The sequence below is a fragment of the Hirundo rustica genome, chromosome 15 (genome assembly GCF_015227805.2).
Source record: "Hirundo rustica isolate bHirRus1 chromosome 15, bHirRus1.pri.v3, whole genome shotgun sequence".
Taxonomy (NCBI): Eukaryota; Metazoa; Chordata; class Aves; order Passeriformes; family Hirundinidae; genus Hirundo; species Hirundo rustica.
The window spans coordinates 15,106,121-15,127,595 of NC_053464.1; the positions used below are offsets into that span (position 1 = coordinate 15,106,121).

Sequence of the window (21,475 nt, forward strand, 5' to 3'; positions counted from 1 at the left end):
CAAAGCGAGGAGAGCTGGCACTGGCTCCTGAGCTCCAGAGGGGACTTCACCCCCTCGGAGCAGGGAACTGCAGCCTGGCAAAGGCCAGCTCAAACCTCCAGGCTCCAGGGGTTTGGGGTGAGGATCCCATGTGAGGCTGAGGGCTGTGGCTTCCAGTCCTGCACACGGCTTTGTGTGGGGAAGTTCTGGCGAGAAGCTGAGCTGCCTGTGCCCAGAAAATCCTGACAGCCCGGGAAGTGCCAGGAACACACCTGGAACAAGCTCAAACCGGCTTCATTTGGGAAAAAGCGCTAAGTGGAGTGAAAAGGAAACCTTCCCAGTGGAGCTCCAACGCATCAGCAACCCCCTTTTCCATGGAAAACGTGGGGAAATGGGAAGAGATTCCCGGTAAAAGCACAGACATCCCACCGCAGCAGCCACGGAGCAGAGGAGGATCCCACGGCGCCGGGATGCCGTTCCCAGCGTGTTCAACACTCCAACACAGTGAATCAGTGCTTTATTTTCAGCATGGAGAGGTACCAGACCAGCAGGGAGCTCCAGGAGCCGGCGTGGCAAACTTCCCCCCGGCGCCCTCGGATCCGTGGGATCGAGGCAAAGCACGTGGAAGGAAAAGGCCCCAACACGGCCCCGAGTGCAGCTGCACCCCTCTAAACCCCACGGGTCAGCGGCAGCCCTTCCCCTCTCCAAAGATCCTTCCAGAGGAGGGTCTGGCACCTGGGGCAGGGAGGGAAGGCCACGGATCAGGCGTGGAATTAAGGAGAATCAGCGTGGCTGCAGCTCAGAGGAGCGTCCCTGGGATTTATTGCACAGTGCAGATCAGGTGTAAGGCCAGGGCAGAGCCCGGGGCGCCGGCGTGGAAGGGAGGTGGGCACAGAGGGAAAACACCTGGATGCTGCCCGGGGGGAACATAAAACATCGCTGCCCCAGCACTCTGGAAGGGTTTATATAGGGCAGTTCATACCATGATCCCAGCCCAGAATAGCTCCAGGGATTAACCCCGACCCCGAGCTCGGCTAATCCCGCGTTATTCCCTGGAAGTGCCAGCGGAGCCAGCCTGGATTGCATCGGTGCCTGCCTGGGATCTGGACACTGTCAGCAGCAAACTGAGAGCTCAGCACAGGCACAGCAGCTCCTTGGATGGAGCTGGAAGAGCCCCAAGTTGGGACTGGACCAGGGAAACCAGGAGAGAGCCGTGACAGGGAAACCAGGGGGAAACTGGGCCAGGGAAAACAGGGGAAACCGTGACCAGGAAATCAGGGGGCAGTCAGGGGAAAACTTGAACCAGGAGCTTCCTTGGGGTTCTTCCTGCTGTGGGGCCCCTTGGCAGGACAGTGCACGCCAAGGAGCGAAGGCAGGATCAGCCCAGGGCAGTGCCGGGTGCAGCAGCTCGCTTACTTCTCCTTCAGGTCGTTGTCAGCTTTACCTAAAAACAGGGGGAGGAACAATCAGGGCTGGTGTTTTCTTCCTCCAGGACCACCAGCCCTTTTTATTTGCGGGTTTTGCTACACAACATCACCAGCAGCAGGACAAGCGGGACAGCAGCTCGTGGTGCCGCCTGGAATTTGTCCTCCCGAGGCCTTTCCTCGACAGGAAACAACTTCCCTTTGCGCGAGGGAGTGTGACCAGCGGACCCCTCAGTGCCACCACACACACCCCCACCTCACAGCCCCAGAGAAACCCCCCAAAACTCAGCCCCGCCTCAGACCCAGGGAGAGCCGTGCTCACAGCCCGGAGCTCCAGCGGGAGGCGGGGGAGCCCCGAGCGGAGCAGCCCGAGCCTGATTTACCCCGGAGCAGCTCCCGGCGTTATCAGCACTGCCAGAGCCGCCGAGCTGAAATCACTGCAGGGCACACAGCGCCCCAAAAACACCTCCCCGGCCCGGGACAGCTGCCAAAGCACGGCCGGTACCTTTCGGGACGAACTTCAGCGAGCTGCTGAATATTCAGAAGCGGGACTGGCCCCTCCTGGGGCCGTCGTTGAGGAACTCGTGGCCCAGCCCGTTGCCACACTTGCCGCAGGTCACCTGCAGGAGCGAGGGGAGGGGTTGGCAGCAAGGTGGATTTTCAGGGGCTGGAGGAAAACAAGCCCCGGGGGTTGTTTTTTTTTGGTGACATCCCAAGGGTTCGGGGATCCGCACCTTTAAAGCCCCCGGGCGCTCCTGGCGCTTGGCCACGCTGTCCCCGCGCAGGGTCTCGGTGAACGCCGGCCACGGGGACGAGTGCTCGTACTTGGCCCGGCTGGAGAAGAGCTCATGGCCACACTTGGCACACACGTAAATACCTGGGAGGGCGGCACAGAGGGGTCAGAGCGGTGACACGGGACACCCGCGGGACTTTGCCCACGCGTGGCGCTGCCAGCTGCGGGGGCCGGAGCCCACGGCACCTCCAGGGCCGGGCAGGGGGTGGAGGGGCAGGACCCCGGTTCTCCATAGGGGTTCCCACAGGGCGGGATCCCCCCCAATTAGAGACCCCGAAGCCCCTATGGAGACCCCCCACCCATCGGGGAGGATCCCCCCCACCCATCGGGGAGGATCCCCCCACCCCGTTGGGAGGATCCCAACCAGGACCGCGGAGGGGGATGGATCCGCACCCGGAGCCACGGCTGGAGGATGCTCCGCAGACGGGACCCCCCCAAACCCCCCCCTGAACCGCTCACCCGCGGGGTTCCGCCTTGCGGGGTGACACCCCCCGCCCGCCCGGCTGGGGATCCCCCCGGCCGCACCCCCGGAGCCCTGGGGGCGCCCCTCACCCGGCTGGAAGTGGTCCTTGAACACCTCTCCCCCCAGGAAGGAGCAGAAGGACATGGCTGCGCCCGGCGCCCCGGCCCGTTCCGCTGGCCCGGCCACGCCCAGACACCGGGGCCACCCCCGTGTCCCTCCCCCCGGCCGGGCCACCCCCGTGTCCCTCCCCCCGGCCGGGCCACCCCCGTGTCCCTCCCTCGGTCCCCCCTCCGGCCCCGCCCCGCCGCTCGCAGAGGGCGCTGCGGGACCGGCGGAACCGGGGGGGGGGGGGCGCCGGTACCGGGGGGGTCCCCGCTCCGAACCCCCCTTCATCCCCGGGAACCCCGGCCCGGCCCGCGGCCGCCCCGGGGCGGTGTCGGAGCCGGGGGCAGCCCCGGCCGGGGGGTGCGGGGGGGCGCGGGGCGGAGCGCGGAGCCGGCTCGGGGCTGCGGATGCTCCGGCATCGCCGGTGGGAGCGGGGCGGGCTCCAGCCCGCCTTTGGGCGTCTGCAACCGGCAGCGGGACCGCGACGGAGCCTCCGGTACCGGCTCTTCACCGCCGGTACCGCCACCGGAACCGGCGGCGCTCCGGCCCTGCTATCCCGGCGCCGGCATCAGTCCTTGGATCCCGGGACCGACCGGCCTCCACCGGCACCGGCACCGGCACTGACACCGGCTCTTCTTCCCCGGCACAAGGTCCGGTCCCCCCGGCACCGGGACTGATCCCCACGTTTTCCTCCCCCGGTACCGGCACCGCTCCGATTCCCCGGCGCTGCTCCACCCCCGGGACCGAGCGACCCTTCCCGGGCCCCCCGGCTGCCGCAGGTACCGGCGCTGCGGGGCCCCGGGGCGGGCGGCGGGCCCGGGCAGTCCCGCTTTCCCCGGCAGGGTTTTATGGGTGGGGGTCCCACAGGGGCTCCTGGGGCTCTGAGGATGGGTGCGGGGGTGGCAGGGCACGGAGCAGCCTGTCCCGGCGGCGCAGGGCCGGGGTCACCCGTGGGGACACACCGGGCCCGTCGTGGGCGCGGGGGGTCCCGGAGAGGAGGAGGTGACAGCCCGGCAGGGTGAGGGCTCTGAAGGTGAGCCTGGCCAGGTTCCAAAGGGGCTGAGCTGCTGCAGCTTCCTTCTCCTTCCAAAACTCAGCGCCGCAAATCCTTCCTTGTGTAGTTCATCCAAAACCTCCTCCCGGATGAATCTCCGGGCTTTGGCTCTGGTGGAAATGGTGCAAGAGGGGGAAAAAAAAAATAAAAAATTCGGTGTCCTTTGGACAAAATGCGGGGTCTGGCCCTGCGGCGCTCGGATGGATCCCCACTCCCAAATGCCAAGGGAAGTGTCCGGAGCTCCCCCGGGGCTGCGGGATCCTGGCGTGGGGCCGGCGGTGCCGCTGCCCTCTGGATGCTGCCGCTTCGAATTAGGTCAGGCTTCATCCCGGGCGTGCTGAGCTCCCGCCGCAGCCCCGGGGATTGATGGCTCGTGGCAGGAGCCCGGGCAGGGGGAGGAAGGGGCTCCGCGCCGCGTCACCGCGCCGGAGGGAGGGGGATGCGCTGCTTGGAAAGCGCCTCCAGCAAGATCCACCGAGATCAGAGGAGCGGGATGTCAGGGAAGGCTCCAAATAGACTCCCGGGCCCCGCGCACCTTGGGGGTGTGGATTTGCAGGCGGTGGAAGGAGCTGCAGCAGCCCGAATGTCTCGGCAGCATCACCCGCCGGGGAACTGCCGCTCGCTGCAGTTCCTACGGTGAGGCTGTGCCGGTGTGAATGGGATGGAGGTTGGAAGTGGCTGCTGGATCCTTCCCCACGGCTGAGAGCTCCCGTGAGCTGCAGCGGCCATGCGGCTCAGGAGGACGAGCGGGATTGGGAATGGCTGAGACGGGAGAGTGAAGCCGAGCCCATGGAGAGGCTCCGGTGGGATGCACAGGCTGCTGTCGAGGCTTTGGGAGCGGCTCCTGGGGCGGGCTGGCTCTCAGCATCCTGCTGGAGGCATTCCAAAGCACACCTGGCTCCTTGCTCCCCCAGCAGCATGAAACCCACTCCAGTACCCGCCAGCAGAACCCCTGAGCGGTGTGATGTGGAACTGGGAGCAGAGCGTGGAGCTGGAATTCCACAGTGCCCGGCCCAAAGTTACATCCTGAGCTTGCAGAATTCCCTCAAAGCCGCCCCGCTGCCCTCTGGTCTCGGGATCATGCGGAGCGCTCCAGGGACAGCGTCACAGCCGGGCTCTGTCACGGCGTTTTGTGCAGATAATTAGAGAGGGATTTCCAGCTCCCCTGGCTGGGTGAGGAAAGCGCTTGCTGTGGTGCCACGTCCCCGCCAGCAGCGCCGCTGCCACCCTAATTAACCACAGAGGGCTGAGGGAAGTTAATGAAGTTGATATTTCAATTAACTCTCCCTGATTCTACGACCGAAGCAAACACCATGCGGGCAGTGCCCACCCGGGAGCTCCCACCCTGCCAGGCTGTGCCGTGCCACCTCCTGCTGCCCTGGCCAAGTGAGGGGAATGCTTTAGGGACAGACACTCCAGAGCACCAGGCCAGGCTGGGTCACAGCTTGTCTCTGTCTGGTCATGGCAGAACCTGAATTTGAGCCGAAGCTGGGAGCAAGGAGCGGAATTCTGGAGCTGGGATCCAGTGGAGAGGCTGATGGTCACGGCTTTGTGCGTCCACACACGGCCAGGGGGGACACTGTCATTAGGGGTCCTGTGTCCCTACCCTGCAGAGGTGTGACCGTCCTGGCCTGGGTGTCCCAAGCACTGCTCCTCGGCAGACTCAGCCCCAATCTTTCTCAGGGATGTCCTGGAAGAGGTGGGATCACCCCTGAGGGCTTATCGCTGGCACCATCATCCCCACTGCCCGTGACCCCACCGAGCCCTCCCAGCTCCCCCCTTTGCAAGGACCTCCCATGTCCAATTTATCCCGTAAAGGGCAACAAATCCTGCAGGGCCACACGCTGGGAGGGGGGTGGTCAGTGCTGGGGCACCTCCACACTCGCTGTTGACTCTCTGAAGCCTGAGCCAGCAGCAAGGCCTCCCCCGGGGCTGCACCTCCCTTTTGGGGTGCGGCAGGTCCAGCCAGGGCAGCCAGTGGGGTCTGTCCTGTGCCCCCCACCCTCCCCAGAGGCAGCAGCAGCAGCAGCAGCGTAGCCCCCGCTGTACTCACCATCCCTGCCAGAGGAGAACTCCCATACAAACCCAGGCTATTATTATCTCTGTCTTCCACCGTGCTAATGGTCTCTCAGGAAACAGACTGCTTTCTTTTTTTTTCTTTTTTTTTTTTTTTCCTTTTTTTTTTTTTTTTTTTAGCCTTTAAAACCCACGAGTACGGGAGCGGTGGGAACGCAGGGCTGGGCACGGTGGAGTGGAGCGCAAGGAGCGCCGAGCCCAGCGCTGGGCAGTCACCGTGCCCCTGACCCGGCAGGGACACGGAGCAGGGGCCGGGCAGGACCCTCCACGGAGCAGCCCAGGGACGTTCTGGTAGGAACCAGGGGTGATGGGAGGCACTGGGGGCGCTGGGAGCAGCCGTGATGTGGGGCCACGGAAAACCCCTCATGGCCAGGGGCAGGGGTGGGAGGCGGACGGGGCCCTGTGGCATCAGGGGAGGGATCCCTTGGAATCACAGAATCACCTTGGGATCACAGAATCATGGAATGCCTTGGGTTGGAAGGGGCCTTAAAGACCACCGTGGACAGGGACACCTTCCCCTCGAGCAGGTCCCCTCTCAGTCCCAGCCCCACTGCTGGTTCCCCTCTGCTCACTCACTCCTCGCTGGGCTGTTTCCGTGCCTTGCCAGGCGCCGGCAGTGCCAGGGCCCTGCCCAGGGGCTGGACAGCACCAGCCAGGCTCAGCCGGGAGCTGGCACCTCCGGGACAATCACCCGCGGGCGATTTGGGGTTAACAAGTGGCTCCTGCAAAGGAGAAGCAAAGCAAGAGCTGAGATTATATAAAGGGGGCTGGAGGCAGCTGCGGCACAGGCTGTAATTAATTCCTGGCACTGAGGAGCTTTGAAGATCCAGGGCGGCGCGGTGCGAGCGTGCGGCAGCCCCGGTGTCCCCGGGATGAGGGGAGGAGGGCAGGGAGGGGCTGAGCGCCCCGCGGACCCGCTGGGAGCTGGCTCAGCGCCGCGGTGGCCCTGCAGAGCCCGTCCTGCAGATCCCTTCTGCCCCCCAAAACCACGGAGGGGGCACGGCTCCGAGGGGGCGGGCGGTGGCTTTGGCAGGAGCGCGGCACTGAGCGGTGGTGGTGGCTGCTGGGGACAGGAGAGCACTTCAGAGAGACCCCCTGAGGACAGCGGAAACTTTGTGTTGGAAACACTTTTGTCCCCCGCACCGCCAGTAAAGCCCGAGGTTGCTGACTGTGCTTGCGGAGCATCCCCGCGCTGCGATGGGCCCGCAGCTCGGGCCGGCTCCGTTTTGGATTCATGCAGCGCTTGGAACAGAGGCCCCAAACCAGGAACTTTTAGAGCAGTCAGGGAGCTCTGCCCGCTGGCCTGGCATCCCTGCTGGCAGCCCCAGCGCTCGCACTGGGACCAGTGGAATGCGCTGGGGTGGAAAATCCCCCAGGTTCTGCAGCATCCCCGCCCGGCAGCTCCGCGCTCTCACAGCCCCGGCTCTAATCGCCTGGCTGAGGTTTTTCCTCCTCAGACAAAGCGGTTTCTCACACGCAGCCTTGGAGCTCACCGGCTGGAAGGCGCCCAGCGCCGAGCGGGGGTCCCGGGAGATGCCCCAGGGCGGTGAGCGGGGATGTTCTGTGCCCTGAGGTTGACACGGAGCTCTTCCAGCTCTGACAGCTGCTCCCCTGTCCCTCGGCAGCGATGCGAGCGATGGCAGACCAGGCTGCGGTGGCAGCAGACGCCTCTCCGGCCCTGGCACCGTCCCCGGGCTCACCTCGGCGTGGGGACATCGAGGGACACACGCCCCACGCCGGCGGCACCAGGGAGGACGGAGGCGGCCGGGACGGCTGCGGGCTCCTGCCCGCGGCGGAGGGCGACACGAAGCGTCCCCCCTCTCCCCAGCCCGGGGGGATGCTCCTGGCCGACCCCCAGCCCCGGCTGAGCCCGGCCAAGTCGCGCACGGCCCCGCCGTCGCCCAGCGCGTCCCCGTCGGAGAGCAGAGCCGCGCTGCTCCGGCTGCGCGACGCCAGGCTGGAGGACACCAGGAGGCGGCTGTCGGAGGCCGTGCAGGAGCCCCTGAGCCGCCTGAGCCGCCTGATGGCCGAGGAGAGCAGCCCCACGGGCCGGGCCAAGGAGCCGGGGGGCAGCCCCGGGGGCAGCCGCGGGGCCGGGAGCCGCCGGCTGCGGGACTGGACGCCCTGGGAGCCCACGCTGAACTGCCGCTACGAGATCTGCTCCTACGGGGACGTGATCCAGGTGGTGGAGGTGGCACAAAGAGACGCAGAACCCCCGCTCCCGGCGGCCGAGGAGCCGCCGCCGCCGCGCTCCGGGGGCTCCGTGCCGGGCAGAGCCCTCGCCTCCGTGGCCCTGCTCGCCTACGGGTACCTGGTGCTGCCGCTGCCGCCCTACGCCGCCGGGCTCTGCGTGGGGCTGCTCTGCGGGCTGCTGCTCGGCTTCCTCGCCGTCCTCCTCCTCGTGCCCAAGGCTCCGCCGGCCGCTCGGGGACCGTGGGGCCGCCCGCGCCCCAAGCTGCTCCCGGGGGAGCCGCGGGAGAGCCCCCGTCTGCAGGTAGGAGAGGGGTGCTCCGGGATGAGGCGCCGGAGGGGATCCCGGGGTTGGGGGTGCTCCAGCCGGCTCCTTCCTCCCCCTTTTCCAGGGCTGGATGAACCAGCTGCACGCCTACGACCCCGAGCTTTTCCACCCGTCGCTCACGCACTCGGTGCTGGCCGTGCTGGACGGGGCCACGCTCAAGCTGTCCTACCCCAAGAGCAACATCCCGCGCCGAGCCACCTTCGAGGAGGAGATCCTGGACGCCGTCTTCGTCAGCCACCGCTGCTACGACCTGACCGACGCCAAGGTGAGCCCGGAGCTGCCCTGGACCCTCCCACGGGGACCCCCCACCCCAGGCCTGGCCCGGTCTCACCCCGCTCTCGGTGCTGCAGGTCTTCCTGTGCCCCCCCAGCCTGGCCCGAAAGCGGACGTGGAACAAGAAATATCCCATCTGCGTGCTCCTCCCCGAGCCGGCCGAGGGAGAGGAGCGCGACGCGGAGCTGCCGGGGGATGAGGGGAGCAGGAAGGCGCCGGTGTCCGGGCAGGACGGCGCAGGGGACTGCAGGGACAGGTGCCTGTACCTGTTCGGGCGCACGGGGCGGGAGAAGGAGGAGTGGTACCAGCACCTCGTGCAAGCCTCCCGTGGGACAGCCGGCAGCCACGGTGACGCCGGGGCAGGTGAGGGGCAGCCACCACGGCCTGTGCCCTGGGCCAGGGCTGATCCAGCAGCACAGTGAGCACCGAGGGACAGGGAGGGGCCCAAAGCGTAGCCGAGGGGGTTCACCTCGTCAGCACAGGGCGGGTGGCGTGTCACCGGCACCATCGTGTCACCTCCGATGCCATCCTGACACAACAGATTGGACACTGGGGACAGTTCTTTCACGGAAAGGGCAGTCCAGGCCTGGCACAGCTGCCCAGGGCAGGGGTGGAGTGCCCGTCCCTGGAGGGAGTCAAAGCCACGTGGATGTGGCACCCAGAGACACGGGCTGGTGCTGGGGAATGGTTGGATTGATGACATCAGAGGGGTTTTCCAAGCTAAAGGAATCTGTGATTCCACATCCCCAGGCACGGGATCGGCTCCGCAGAGCAGCGGCAGCAGCAGCGGGGGCAGTGCCGAGGACATCCCGTCCATGGACGTGGCCAAGGACGTGTCGGGAAGCGCTGAGGAGATTTTCCTGGATTACAGCACCTACATGGCCCGATTCGTGCCAGCACAGGGGGCACCCAGCCCGGAGCAGAGCCCCTCTCACGGAGCTCTGGGCAGCCCCACGCCCACAAAGGTGAGCGGGACAAAGCCAGCGCCGGGAGCGGGACTCCAGCGCCAAGCGGAGGCTGATGGACCCCGCTTCCAGTCTGTGGTGTGTTTGAGGGGCCAGGCCCTGGGGCAGGGGAGCACAGGACAGCAGGTCCCACTGCTCACGGGGACACCTCGCTGCAGGGGCCGGCGGCTGCTGTCCCCCCGCAGCTCGGCGAGGACGCGGCCAGCATGGCGTGGATGAACGCGCTGGTGGGGCGCGTCTTCTGGGACTTCCTCCGCGAGCAGTACTGGGCAGAGCAGGTGTCCAACAAGATCCAGAAGAAGCTGAGCAAGATCAAGGTGAGAGGCAGGAGCGTCAGCTGGCTCGGGGGAGCCGTGTTCCCGAGGCCCCACGGCGAGGGGTGACTGTCCCCTGTGGGGGTTTCCCTCCATCAGCTCCCGTATTTCATGAACGAGCTGACGCTGACGGAGCTGGACATGGGCACATCCATCCCCTCGGTGCTCAGTGCCTCCAACCCCACCATCAACGAGCGAGGTAAGAGCCCCGCAGAGGGACAGGGAGCCCCGTGCTGGCTCCAGGATGCCTTTACGGAGCTGCCAGCCCGGTCCCCAAAGCCGGGAGGGTTTGGCAGTGCACGGGCAGCTCTGGCCTCTGTGGTGCTGACCTGATCCGGCCCTGTCCCTCTCCCTGGCAGGGCTCTGGGTGGACATGGAGGTCACCTACAGCGGCTCCTTGCAGATGACACTGGAGACGAAGATGAACCTCAGCAAGCTGGGGAAGGAGAGCTCTGCAGAGGAGAGCGGCCCTGCAGAGGCGGGCAGAGAGGGGTAAGGAATCTGTCCGTGGATGGGCTCGTCCTGCTCCTCCTGCCCCAGGGAGGCGAGGCCGCTGTCCCCAGAGCACCCCGTGATCTCCTGGGGCTCGCAGGGCCAGGCCACGGCTGATCCTGCTGGCGGACAGCGATGCGGAGTCGTCCAGCGCCGGCTCCTCTGATGAGGAAGATGCCACCACTGCAGAGCCCCCGGGACCCCCGGGGGAGCGGCTCCCCCCGCCCGGCACCGAGGGGTAAGGGGGTGCCGGGGGTCTGTGCCGTGGGGGGCACGGGGAGGGGCCGGGGACATCAGCACGGGGCATGGGGACGGTGTCCCGAGCAGGAGACACGCAGCACATCGTGGCAGCTTTCAGAGGGGACTCTGTCCCTGTAGGGTGCTGCGGCAGAGGGCTGGGGGACCCCAAAACCCATCAGGGCTGAGCTGGGGCCCCTCTTGCTTCAGCCACGTCAGCGGCAACAGCACGAGCCGGAAGATCCTGCGCTTCGTGGATAAGATCGCCAAGTCCAAGTACTTCCAGAAGGCCACGGAGAACGAGTTCATCAAGAAGAAGATGGAGGAGGTTTCCAACACGCCGCTGCTGCTGACGGTGGAGGTGCAGGAGCTGGCAGGAACCCTGGCCGTGAACATCCCCCCGCCACCGACCGACCGTGTCTGGTACCGGCTCTCCTTCCCCCCGCAGGCGCATCCTGCTTCCAGCTCCCCTCGCTCCCTGCACGGAGCCAGCGCCAGGGCTTCGGGCTCACCACGGGCACCAGCAACCCAAGGCCCTGTCCCAAAGGGGCTCCCAGACCTCAGGCTCCAATTTCTCGGAGTCTGCACCCAGGCCAACACAGATCCGGGGAGCCTGAGCCGTCACCTCCCCGCTAAAAGGCAGCGGCGGGGCCGCCTGGGCTGTGCCACGTCTTCGGCAGGTGATGATTTCTGCCTTTCCCTCCCCCTCACAGGTACAGCTTCCGAGTGCCCCCGCAGCTGGAGCTGAAGGTGCGCCCCAAGCTGGGCGAGCGGGAGGTGACGTTCCTGCACGTCACCGAGTGGATCGAGAAGAAGCTGAAGCACGAATTTCAGGTGCCTGGGCTGTTGTTCAGGGGATCAGCAAACCCTGCTGGGAGCTGGGCGTTGCTGCCGTCGGGGAGAGTCGGCCTCGGTTCGGGCCAGTTGTTTCTGCAAACACCTGGTCTGGTCTGGCCAGCTTGGAACAGTAAAGAACCCAAATAGTGAGCTCAAGGGCTGAGGAAAAGTGATTTCCTCCCGTTTTTTGCAGTGCTGCCTCAAGCAGGGAGGGTTTGGGGCGTCAGGCAGCCCCAGGCAGACACCTCCCAGCAGGGCTGTATCAATCTGCCCCTTCTGGTCTGGGGATGTTTGGGAGATTTGCCTCCCCAAGGGTCTGTGTTCAGCCTCTCACCTCTGCTCAAAGAGCAGAAATGTCCCCACAGACATTTAGGGCCCCTCAAATCCACCCATTTGAACGGCTTCAAAATGCTGGTCCCTCCCCTCTGCTGTGACCACCCCTGCAGCCACGGAGGTGGCCAGGGCAAAGAAAAACTGTTGCTGCTTGTCCCCACCCTGACATCCAGAGCTGGGACCCTGCTGGGGCTGCTGCTGCGGGGGTGGGAGCCCAGGACCTGCAGCTCCCAGCCCCGGTCTCTGACCCGGGCGTGGCTCCTGCCGAGCGCCTGCAGGCAGTGTCCCCGTGGCGTTCAATCCCACTGATTTGTCATCCTGGATTCCTCTTTGCAGAAAATTTTGGTGATGCCGAACATGGACGATCTCATCATTCCCATCATGAGCTCTGGCCTGGATCCTTGGCCGCCCAGCACGGGGCTGCCCCGGGACGCGCCAGCCAAGGGGGACAGGAGGCTCTGAAGCACAAACCCAGGGGCAGGGACACTGCCCAGAGCTCAGGGACCTCGCTGGGACGCGGGGACAGCCGGGACCTGGCCACTGACTGCACCCAGGGCTGTGCCTGGATTCACCCTCATCCTCTGCTTCTGCAGATGAGCCTCCTCAAATCCTGCAAGCACACGTTCAGGGCACAGCCAGGCTGCTGGAGACCCAGGAGCTCCATGGCCACGTTGGCAAGACTCCTGGTCAAGCAGGCAGCTCTGGACAGTGGAGGGCTGGGCTTCCCACTGGCTGGTTCCCAAAGAGGGTGCAGGACACCTGGATCGTGGCACCAAAGGGGTTGGGATCACCGCTGATCCAAAATTCCCAGCTCTGGGGCATCCCCCCCCCCTCCCCACAGGCAGCTGGGCTGCAAGGAAAGCACGGGTGGGAAAGGATCCCGAGTGAATAAACCCATGGCTGCCCAGCCCTGCCTAGCAGCCCTCTTGTCGTGCACAAATCCCCTCCTCTGCCGAGGGTTCCAGCCAGCATCAGGGGGCTTTGAGCAGGGAGGAACCCCCGGGCTGCAGCTTCAGCTTGGCAAAGGCAGGGCTGGAGGTGTGTGGGAGAGGCACGGAGGGGACAGCCGGGGGCCAGGGCAGAGGCAGCTCACGGGGAGGCCCTGCATTCCCATGGAAACCGGTGCAGAAGTGCTGGGACGTGCTCTGCTCTCTGCTGGGGGAGAGGAAGGGGAGTCTTCGTGGTGATTTGGGTGAGCGGGAAAAGTTCACTGGGCAAAGGAAAGGGAGGATCCAGAGCACAGAGCAGGCACTTGGCTGTCCCAGTTAGTCCCTGCCCGTGTGGGCCAGTCCCAAATGCCGCTTTTCCCATCCCCACCTGCTAAGGAGGCTGAAAACAGGGAAATGACCCCTCCAGGAGAGAGGGAGCAGGTGTGGCTTGGAGCCCTTTTATTGCAGGTGCCCAGTCAGGCAGCCTTGGATCTCCATCCTTAGAGCTCTTCCTGCACACCTGGCTTCTTCACCAGATGTTTCTTCTGGGGGCCCTGGAAGAGAGCAGAGAGGAGAGTTCGGATTTAGGGACACACAGACCCGGCCTGCATGGCTGTGTCTGGACTGTGGCCACCAGAAATGCGGCTGTGGCCAGCAGCTGGAAAATGGGGTTGTCCCACAGCAAATCAATCCTGTGGGAGGAGGTGGCAGGAATTATTTACGTCCCTCAACTTCCAGACAAATGTGGTGATTTACCACAGAATCCGTGGGGCGAAACGGCCAAGAAAAGAGCTGCACCCAGGTCAAACCTCCTCCTGTCACCCAGCTCCTCGTCACAGCAGCTCGGGGCTGGCAGTGACACAACTGGCTCCTGACACTGAGCTGAAGGAAATCAGCTTAACCTCTAAGGAGCTCTGCAAAGGCAGCACCCAACCAATCCCCCTGCCAGCACTAAGGAGGCTTAGCCAGCTTCACATGGCATTTCTGGCTGACAGGCCAGAGCCAGACCCAGTTTACATCTGCGTGGGACTCAGGCAGTTGTTTCTTTCCCTTCTCCTTCTCCCTCTCCTGGTTTACTCAGTGCTTCCTCCACTTCAGACTCAGACTCGCAGCAGCCTGGTGAAGGCTGCAAAACTAGTCAAGAAACTGCTGTGTTTGGATTATATATATATATATTTTTATATATATATATATATATTTTTTTTTTTTTTTTCCCCTGGATTTAAGAAAAATACACTGCTTGGCCTTCTTGAAAGCTTCTGACAAAAGCACCACAAGTTCGTATCTGAATTTGACCCAAACTTTTTTTCCTCTAAGAACATTAAAGCTATAAATCATTCCGAACAAATCAAAGCAGTGCACAATCCCAAGTGAAAGGGACCATATGGCCAAGGCAGTGCCTGCCAAGTTAACTCCTTGTTTAAAGCTCCCCGTGGGGAATGGGAACTGGTTGCCCATATGGTCTTTTATTTGCGGGTTGACTTGTCTTGGATCGCTCACACAACCATCCTCTTCTTCCTGAGCATCATTTCTGCCGTGTGAACGGAATTCACGGCTGCCTTTAGTCAAGAGAGTCTCAAGCATTCATTTGGCTGTTGTTGTATCGAGAAACAGATCACAGAATCATGGAATCATGGAATCATGGAATCATGGAATCCTGGGGTGGTTTGGGTCGGCAGGGACATTGAACCCATCCAGTCCCACCTCCCTGCCCATGGACACCTGGAAGATGCTTGGTTGGAGTCAGTCATGTGCTGCGGCCCCACGATGAGCTGGAGGCAGCCCGAGGAACTCACCATGAAAGCTCTCTTTTCCTGAGCTGTCTGGAAGCGGCCGTGGCCGAATTTGGAAGTGGTGTCAATGAATTTGAGCTCGATGGCTTCATGGGCCCGGCGGCTCGTGTGCACCAGGAGGGACTGGGAAAGGACAGACACAGCATCAGGAGAAGCGTCACAGAAACCCAGGAGGGCTGGTCTCATGGAAGCAGGGCTGGAATACCCTCTGAACAAATGTATCCTCCAAAATCTGTGCTCTCAGAGCACCACCCTGGTGCTCAGGTGGTGGAGAGCTTGCAGAGCTGCTCCTCACTCGGTGTTTTACAGAATCACAGAATCAGCTAGGCTGGGAAAAACCTCTGAGATCACCAAGTCCAACCTATGAGCCGACACCACCTTGTGACCCAGGCCACGGCACTGAGTGCCACATCCAGCCTGTCCTCAAACACCAGTGGCTCCACCACCACCACGTCCCCGGGCACCCCATTCCAACACCCAACCTGTGACAACCCAAGGTTTCACTTCTGTAACGAGCCACAGCCCTCGGGGCTCTGAACCTCTCCAGCTCCATCCACCTGCCAATGGTCTCAGCACCACACTCGCGTGTGACACAGCACCAAGGACCCACCCAGTGTCCCTGCCCAGCATCTGGAGGGCTCTCCACGTGGGGAATGTGTTCCTGGGGAGCTGCAGCCCAACCCAGCTCTCACCTTGCGGAGGGTGAGCACGCGCTTCTTGGTGCCCACCACGCAGCCCTTCAGCATGAGGAAGTCGTTGTTGACCTCCCCGTAGTGAGGGAAGCCACCCTGCGGGGAGAGCAGAGGGGTTGGTGGGCAGGAGAGCCGGCTGGGAGAGCCAGGAGGGTCCCAGCCCCGGCAGCCCTCACCAGAGGCGTGATGCTCTTCTCGGTGATATCGTAGTGCGTCGAGGCGTTGTTCCTCACCACTTTGCCGTCCTCCACGTGGATGCCGTGGCCAATGCGGTAAATCTGGCAACACACAGGCAGCGGAGATGGAGACTCTCCCGCCCTTTGCTGAGGAGCTTCACGGGGCGACAGAACCCCCCGCAGAACCCCGCCGCTTTCACCAAGGTGTGCCCTCGAGCAGCGGAAAAGCACCGGGGATGACGTGGAGGCGTCCAGGGAAACACGCGGGAGGATGAGGGGAGCTGAGGGCGCTGAGGGGAGGAGGATGGTGACGGATGGCAGGCCTGAGGGAGCCCCCTGGGCCGTACCTTCTTGTTGATCTCAGTGCGGTGGTGGTAGCCCTTCTGGCCAGCCCGGGCGATGGAGTAGCCCACGCGGGCCGGGTGCCAGGCCCCGATGCAGGCCACCTTCCGCAGGCCCTTGTGCGTCTTCCTGGGCAGCTTCTTGGTGTGCCAGCGGCTGGTCACCCCTGGGAGGGTGGGGACAGCGGGCAGGGTCAGCAGGGAGGGGCGAGGAAGGACAGCCACATTGATCTCCTAAGGGACAATCCCATTGCTGTCTTGAGGGACAATCCCATTGCTCTCCTGAGGGACAATCCCATTGCTCTCCTAAGGGACAGTCCCGTTGTTTTTCTAAGGGACGATCCCATTGTTCTGAGAGACAATCCCGTTGTTCTCCTAAGGGACAATCCCATTGCTCTCCTGAGGGACAATCCCATTGTTCTGAGGGACAATCCCATTGTTCTGAGGGTCAGTCCCATTGTTCTGAGGGTCAATCCCATTGATCTCCTGAGGGACAATCTCATTGCTCTCCTGAGGTACAATCTTATTGCTCTCCTAAGGGACAATCCCATTGCTCTCCTGAGGGACAATCCCATTGTTCTGAGGGACAATCCCATTGCTCTCCTAAGGGACAATCCCATTGCTCTGAGGGACAATCCCATTGCTCTCCTGAGGGACAATCCCATTGCTCTCCTGAGGGACAATCCCATTGCTCTCCTGAGGGACAATCCCATTGCTCTCCTGAGGGACAATCCCATTGCTCTCCTGAGTTACAATCCCATTGTTCTGAGGGTCAATCCCATTGCTCTCCTGAGGGACAATCCCATTGCTCTCCTGAGGGACAATCCCATTGCTCTCCTGAGGGACAATCCCATTGTTCTGAGGGTCAATCCCATTGCTCTCCTGAGGGACAATCCCATTGCTCTCCTGAGGGTCAATCCCATTGCTCTCCTGAGGGTCAATCCCATTGCTCTCCTGAGGGTCAATCTTATTGCTCTCCTGAGGGACAATCCAGTTGTTTGCCTGCCACAACAGAACTCAATGTCATGCTTAAGATCCTGAGGCTCTTTGCTACTCCCTCTACAAAAAGGTGGGGGTTCTCAGCGTGCCTAACACTCTCCAAACCCAAAACCACCTGATGGGCAGAGCCATGTGAGAAGGACAGCCCCAAACCCTGCACCTTTCATCCCGTGCCCCTTGGTCACGCCGATGACATCGATCATCTCGTTCTGGCTGAAGACGCTGTGCACAGAGATCTGCTTCTCCAGCCTCTCCCGGACCCAGTCGACCTTCTCAGCCACCGTGCCCCCATTCAGCTGGATCTCCATGATGTGGGCCTTCTTCTGCCTCAGTGGGAGCAGCCTCATCTGCAGCACACGGTGTTTTAGGGTGACGCCCCACAGACAGGAGGGTGCAGCAGGGCTGGGTCGCTCACAATCGGTGAGGGAGCCACTGCTTCACCCCTCTGCCACAGTCACTCCCTTTCACAGCAGCCCTGTGCCGGCTGCTCTTTAAATCTGGAATTTTATGCAGACAACTCCTTGTCCTCGAGCCCAGAGACCTTGTCTGGCCTTGAGCCAACTCAACTCTCCCCCCGACTCCAAAGCAGCCCTTAACTCCAGGGTCCAGCATAAAAATGGGTCCCTGTGTATCCAGCAACCAGCATCTGGCAAAACTCTGCCTGCCCGTGGGGTTATTTTTGCCCAAAACATTTGACACCGGTTGCTAATTTGAGGTGATCATGAGGCCCAAGGTCCCTTGCTGACACAGGACTCGGGACCTGCCCAGGCTCTGCTCTCCTCCACGGGCTGTGTGGGCTCCCATGGGGATGTGGGGGCTCCCCAGCGTTCCCAAACCACAGCCCCCACGGCAAGCCTGGAGCAGAAAGCTCTGGGAGGGGACAGGGAGGTCAGGGGGCAGCTGGAAAGGTCAGCCAGCACCTCCCATCGCCCGTCTCACAGCCTCTGTGACCCCCCCAGAACACCCCCTGCTCCCGTCTCCAGGCCCTTCCGAGCTGAGGAAAGCCCCGAGCCCCCTGCCCGTGCCGGGGGGAGGCTCTGACCTGCGTGTGCATGATGACACGGATGACCTTGCAGTACTTCTTCATGGCTGCAAAATCCTTCTCCAGCTGCCTTTTCCCGGCCTCATCCTGCCACTTCTTGCAGTACTTGGTGAACGCCTTCTTCTTGCTCTTGTGCCTGGGGGCAGAAGTGGTTCAACACCCATCAGAGCTGATCAAGGGCTGGTGACAGCGCAGGGGGGGACAGGTCACCTCGCCAGCCGCCTCCTCCACAAGGAACCTGAGGATACCTGAACCTCACCGGGCTGTCAGGACCTCGAGGTGGGAAGAGGGGAGCGGATAATGAGCCGTGAAAAGGGCTTGTTCAAGGGTAATGCCCTTCTGCGTGAGGGATGCAGATGTCTCTCGCTGCCTGACTCAGCACCATCGAAACACAGGCGCAGGATCAGAGGCAGGAGAAAAGCAGGGGTCAGCGGCTTGCGGTGGGTGGGTCTGCACGGAGATTCCTGCAGCCAGGAAATCAGAGGCGCTTCCCTGGTGCCTGGGGATACCTGAGCCTCATCTGACTGTCAAGGGCTCTGGGTGGGCAGAGGGAAGCGAATGAGCCGTGAGAAGAGCTGACAGGAGAAAACGGGGATCGCAGACATGCGGTGGGTGGGTCTCCATGGCACTGTTACAGGAGACACCGTTCCTACAGCGAGGAAATTCGTGTTTGCACTTCCCTCTCTGCCGAGGGGTGTCGATGTTTATGAGGGCCGGGGGCCACATTCTGCATCAAATTTTCCCCCTGGCAAATCTGGTTTCACTCCAGCTCAAGGATTCCAGTAAACTGGGGAGCCCGACGAGCCCGAGCTGCGCGAGGGAAAAGGAGCCTGACACACGATACTGCGGAGAGAGCTAACTTGGTTCGGCTATTAGAATAAATTTACATATGCAAACGCTGCTCCCCCAGCATCGGGCTGTTTGCAGCGTCCCTGTGCATGACTAAATAGCAGCAGTTTCACTCCACGGGAGCTGAGCTGTTTGGGCATCCCGGAGAGCCTGTGGAATTCCTGCCGGAGATCCCTCACAGGCAGCTCCCCAGGACACCCCCACTCCGGGAATCACAGGATCATTTATGTTGGAAAGCCCTCCCAAATCATCGAGTCCAACCTGTGAGCGACCCACACCTTGTCACCCAGCCCAGAGCACTGAATGCCACATCCAGCTGTCCCTTGGACACCTCCAGGCTGGTGGCTCCAAACTCCCCTGGGCAGTTCCAGCGTTTAATGACCCTTTTCTGGGAGCACGTACCAGTTCTTGTAGAAGCGCCGCCGGCACTCATCGCTGATGTGCTCGGCAAAAACCGTCTTGAAATTCCTCAAGCCCTTGGGTGTCTCGATGTAGCCCACCAGCCCCACCACCACCATCGGGGGCGTCTCGATGATGGTCACGGCCTCCACCTCCTCCCGCTTGGAGATCTCTGCAAGGCAGCAAAGGGAAGTGGTGCCCGGCATCCTCTGGGATCGGGTCGTTCCCTGGAGGATTCCCGCTGTCACAGAGAGTGCTGAGGGCAAGGTTCCAGCCCCAGCCTTCCCACCTCCCAAACCACCGCTCACCATCCCAGCGTGGGGAGATCCAGGAACCCCCACACCCAGCCCGGGCTGAGGTGGCCTTCGACCCACCCAAGATCTGGAGAGCCAGGATTTAACCCGGGGCTGTGGGCTCCACCAGCCCTCCCCACGAACAGCCTTTCCCCGGGAGCCTATCCCCTCCTCTCCCTCGTGGATGCTCAGCCTTACTGAGCCCGGGCCGGTGCACCTCCCGCACGGTGTGGGTCATCCCAGCCTTGTAGCCCAGGAAAGCTGTCAGGTGGACTGGTTTGCTGGGGTCATCCTTGGGCCAGGCCTTCACCTTCCCCCGGTGCCGGCGGCTCCGCTTGTGGGGCAGGAAGCCCAGGTGGCCGTGCCTGGGAGCGGAGAACTTGCGGTGGGACTGCGGAGAGCAACGACCGAGGGGGGCTTCACTCGCAGCTGCCCGGGAAATGGGCTCAAGGGAAACACAGCAAAAGCACAACAAAGATTCCCCTCGTTTCAGATGGGACTGCCACAGAGATTCTGGGCTCTTCCCTGGGTCGTAACAGGGCAGGATTTTGTTCAAGCTTCTGTCACATACGTGGAAAAACGGCATAGACTACTGGGATGGTTTGGGGTGGAAGGGACCTTAAAGCCCACCCAGTGCCACCCTGCCATGGCAGGGACACCTCCCACTGTGCCAGGCTGCTCCAAACCCTAGTGTCCAGCCTGGCCTTGGGCACTGCCAGGGATCCAGGGGCAGCCACAGCTGCTCTGGGCACCTCCCTCACAGGGAAAGGATTCCTTCCTAATACCCATTCCAAATCTACTCTCTGTCAGTGTGAATTTACTAAATTGCTGGATGAATGATGCCACTTAAATAAAAAATTTAATGTGATCTCTCCTTCAGCTTCTTCTGAAGGACTTTGAAGAATAAATACATTCTTTACTAGGTCTGTCCTTCTGTCCTTCTGTACTCTTAATTATAACAATTTATTTTGTATCCTGTAGCACGGAAAAGGCCTGCTTGGAGTTCCTGGGCTTCATGTCATCAAGGCAAATGGCACAAAACACGCACAGCCAAGGATCAGGAAAACAGGGGAAAGGATGCCCAAAGGAATGGGTAACAGGAACATGCACAGGTTCTACAGGCACCGTGAAAGCCAGGTGAGAAGAGGCAAATACATAAACCTCAAGCACAAGCAGCCAAGGGTTAGTCCTGCACCCACTGCAGCTCCTTCCTAGCTCAGATCAGTCCCAGCGCCCGGCTGTGCTTTCCACCGGGCTCATTTTCCAGCCTGAGTGGAGCTCTGAGGGTTCTGACCCCCTTCCACTGGAGCACAACCCAGCCTCGCTCGCTGACCCTCGCACACAAGCGACTCCAGCAGAGCTGTACCAACCATGGGACGTCTTCGGGCCGGGGCAGCAGCAGAGAGAGGCTGTCAGAAAGTGCCTCCCCAGATTAATACTTAAGATGGGTATGGGTCCGAAGACACAAATTTAGCCGCTCGCTTCACCCGCTGCGATATTCATTTCATTCCTGGCAGGTTGGACGCGACAGTTGTGGTGTGGTAAAGGTCAGTTGCTGCTGGCTCGGTTTACGCTTCTCCCTCCTGAACAACTCTAATGTGGATGGCAGGAATTAGGGCAGTTTCCTGAATTAGGGCAGTTTCCAAAAGGGGTACCACACACCCAGGGCTGTGAACACCTGCACCAAGTACCCCCAGCACAGACTGAAAACCTGTCAGCCCAGGTTTTGTGATTCTGACTGGAAAAGGGATCGAGACAATACATATGGGAATCACAGAACAGTTTAGATTGGAAGGGACCTTAAAAATCATCCAGCCCCAACTCCTGCCATGGGCAGGGACAGCTTCCACAGCTGAGAGGAGCCCTCAGCCCTGCGTGTCCCTGTGTGCAGGGAGAGCTCCGAGCAGGGACCAGGCTCTGCTTTGGGGACCCAGCAATGGCACAAGAGGAACGGGCAGGAATTGACCCCAGGAAGTTTCACTTGGACACGGGGCAGGGCTTTATCCCTGTGCAGCAGCCGAGCACAGGTCCCAGAGGCTGCGGAGCCTCCCGCACCGGGGATATCCCAAAGCTCTCTGCTCACAGCCCTGTGCCATGCG

General features: G+C 62.2%; 3 protein-coding genes across 3 annotated transcripts; 1 reads left to right on the plus strand and 2 right to left on the minus strand.

Moving 5' to 3' along the window:
* Nucleotides 1-479: 479 nt before the first annotated feature.
* On the minus strand, nt 480-2,863 carry MSRB1 (methionine sulfoxide reductase B1). The gene is made up of 4 exons (XM_040079176.1): nt 2,749-2,863; nt 2,138-2,280; nt 1,909-2,023; nt 480-1,423 (listed from the first exon to the last, which is right to left on the minus strand). Exons 1-4 carry the CDS (start codon nt 2,801-2,803, stop codon nt 1,392-1,394), a joined length of 345 nt encoding a protein of 114 aa, XP_039935110.1. The 5' UTR covers nt 2,804-2,863; the 3' UTR covers nt 480-1,391.
* Nucleotides 2,864-3,227: 364 nt separating this feature from the next.
* Nucleotides 3,228-12,471, plus strand: LOC120759819 (testis-expressed protein 2-like). Its single transcript, XM_040079450.2, is given in 13 exon segments — nt 3,228-3,543; nt 6,015-6,185; nt 7,520-8,388; nt 8,477-8,677; nt 8,763-9,048; nt 9,436-9,714; nt 9,717-9,967; nt 10,064-10,163; nt 10,324-10,456; nt 10,557-10,694; nt 10,904-11,116; nt 11,407-11,527; nt 12,200-12,471. Coding segments are annotated over 11 exon segments (2,715 nt in total). The 5' UTR covers nt 3,228-3,543; nt 6,015-6,185; nt 7,520-7,521; the 3' UTR covers nt 12,326-12,471.
* A 765-nt stretch (nt 12,472-13,236) lies between these two features.
* On the minus strand, nt 13,237-20,894 carry RPL3L (ribosomal protein L3 like). The gene is made up of 10 exons (XM_040079452.2): nt 20,747-20,894; nt 19,575-19,767; nt 19,087-19,255; nt 17,836-17,971; nt 16,954-17,140; nt 15,801-15,961; nt 15,454-15,555; nt 15,278-15,373; nt 14,589-14,708; nt 13,237-13,346 (listed from the first exon to the last, which is right to left on the minus strand). Exons 1-10 carry the CDS (start codon nt 20,747-20,749, stop codon nt 13,293-13,295), a joined length of 1,221 nt encoding a protein of 406 aa, XP_039935386.1. The 5' UTR covers nt 20,750-20,894; the 3' UTR covers nt 13,237-13,292.
* Nucleotides 20,895-21,475: the final 581 nt, after the last annotated feature.

Bases quoted from the DNA above. Each gene is read 5' to 3' on its own strand.
- RPL3L (XM_040079452.2), bottom strand. The intron at 15,556-15,800 runs GTACGGCCCAGG...GTGTGTTGCCAG, and splicing joins GCACTGAGATCAACAAGAAG to ATTTACCGCATTGGCCACGG. The intron at 13,347-14,588 runs GTGAGTTCCTCG...GCTCTCTTCCAG, and splicing joins AGGAAAAGAGAGCTTTCATG to GGCCCCCAGAAGAAACATCT.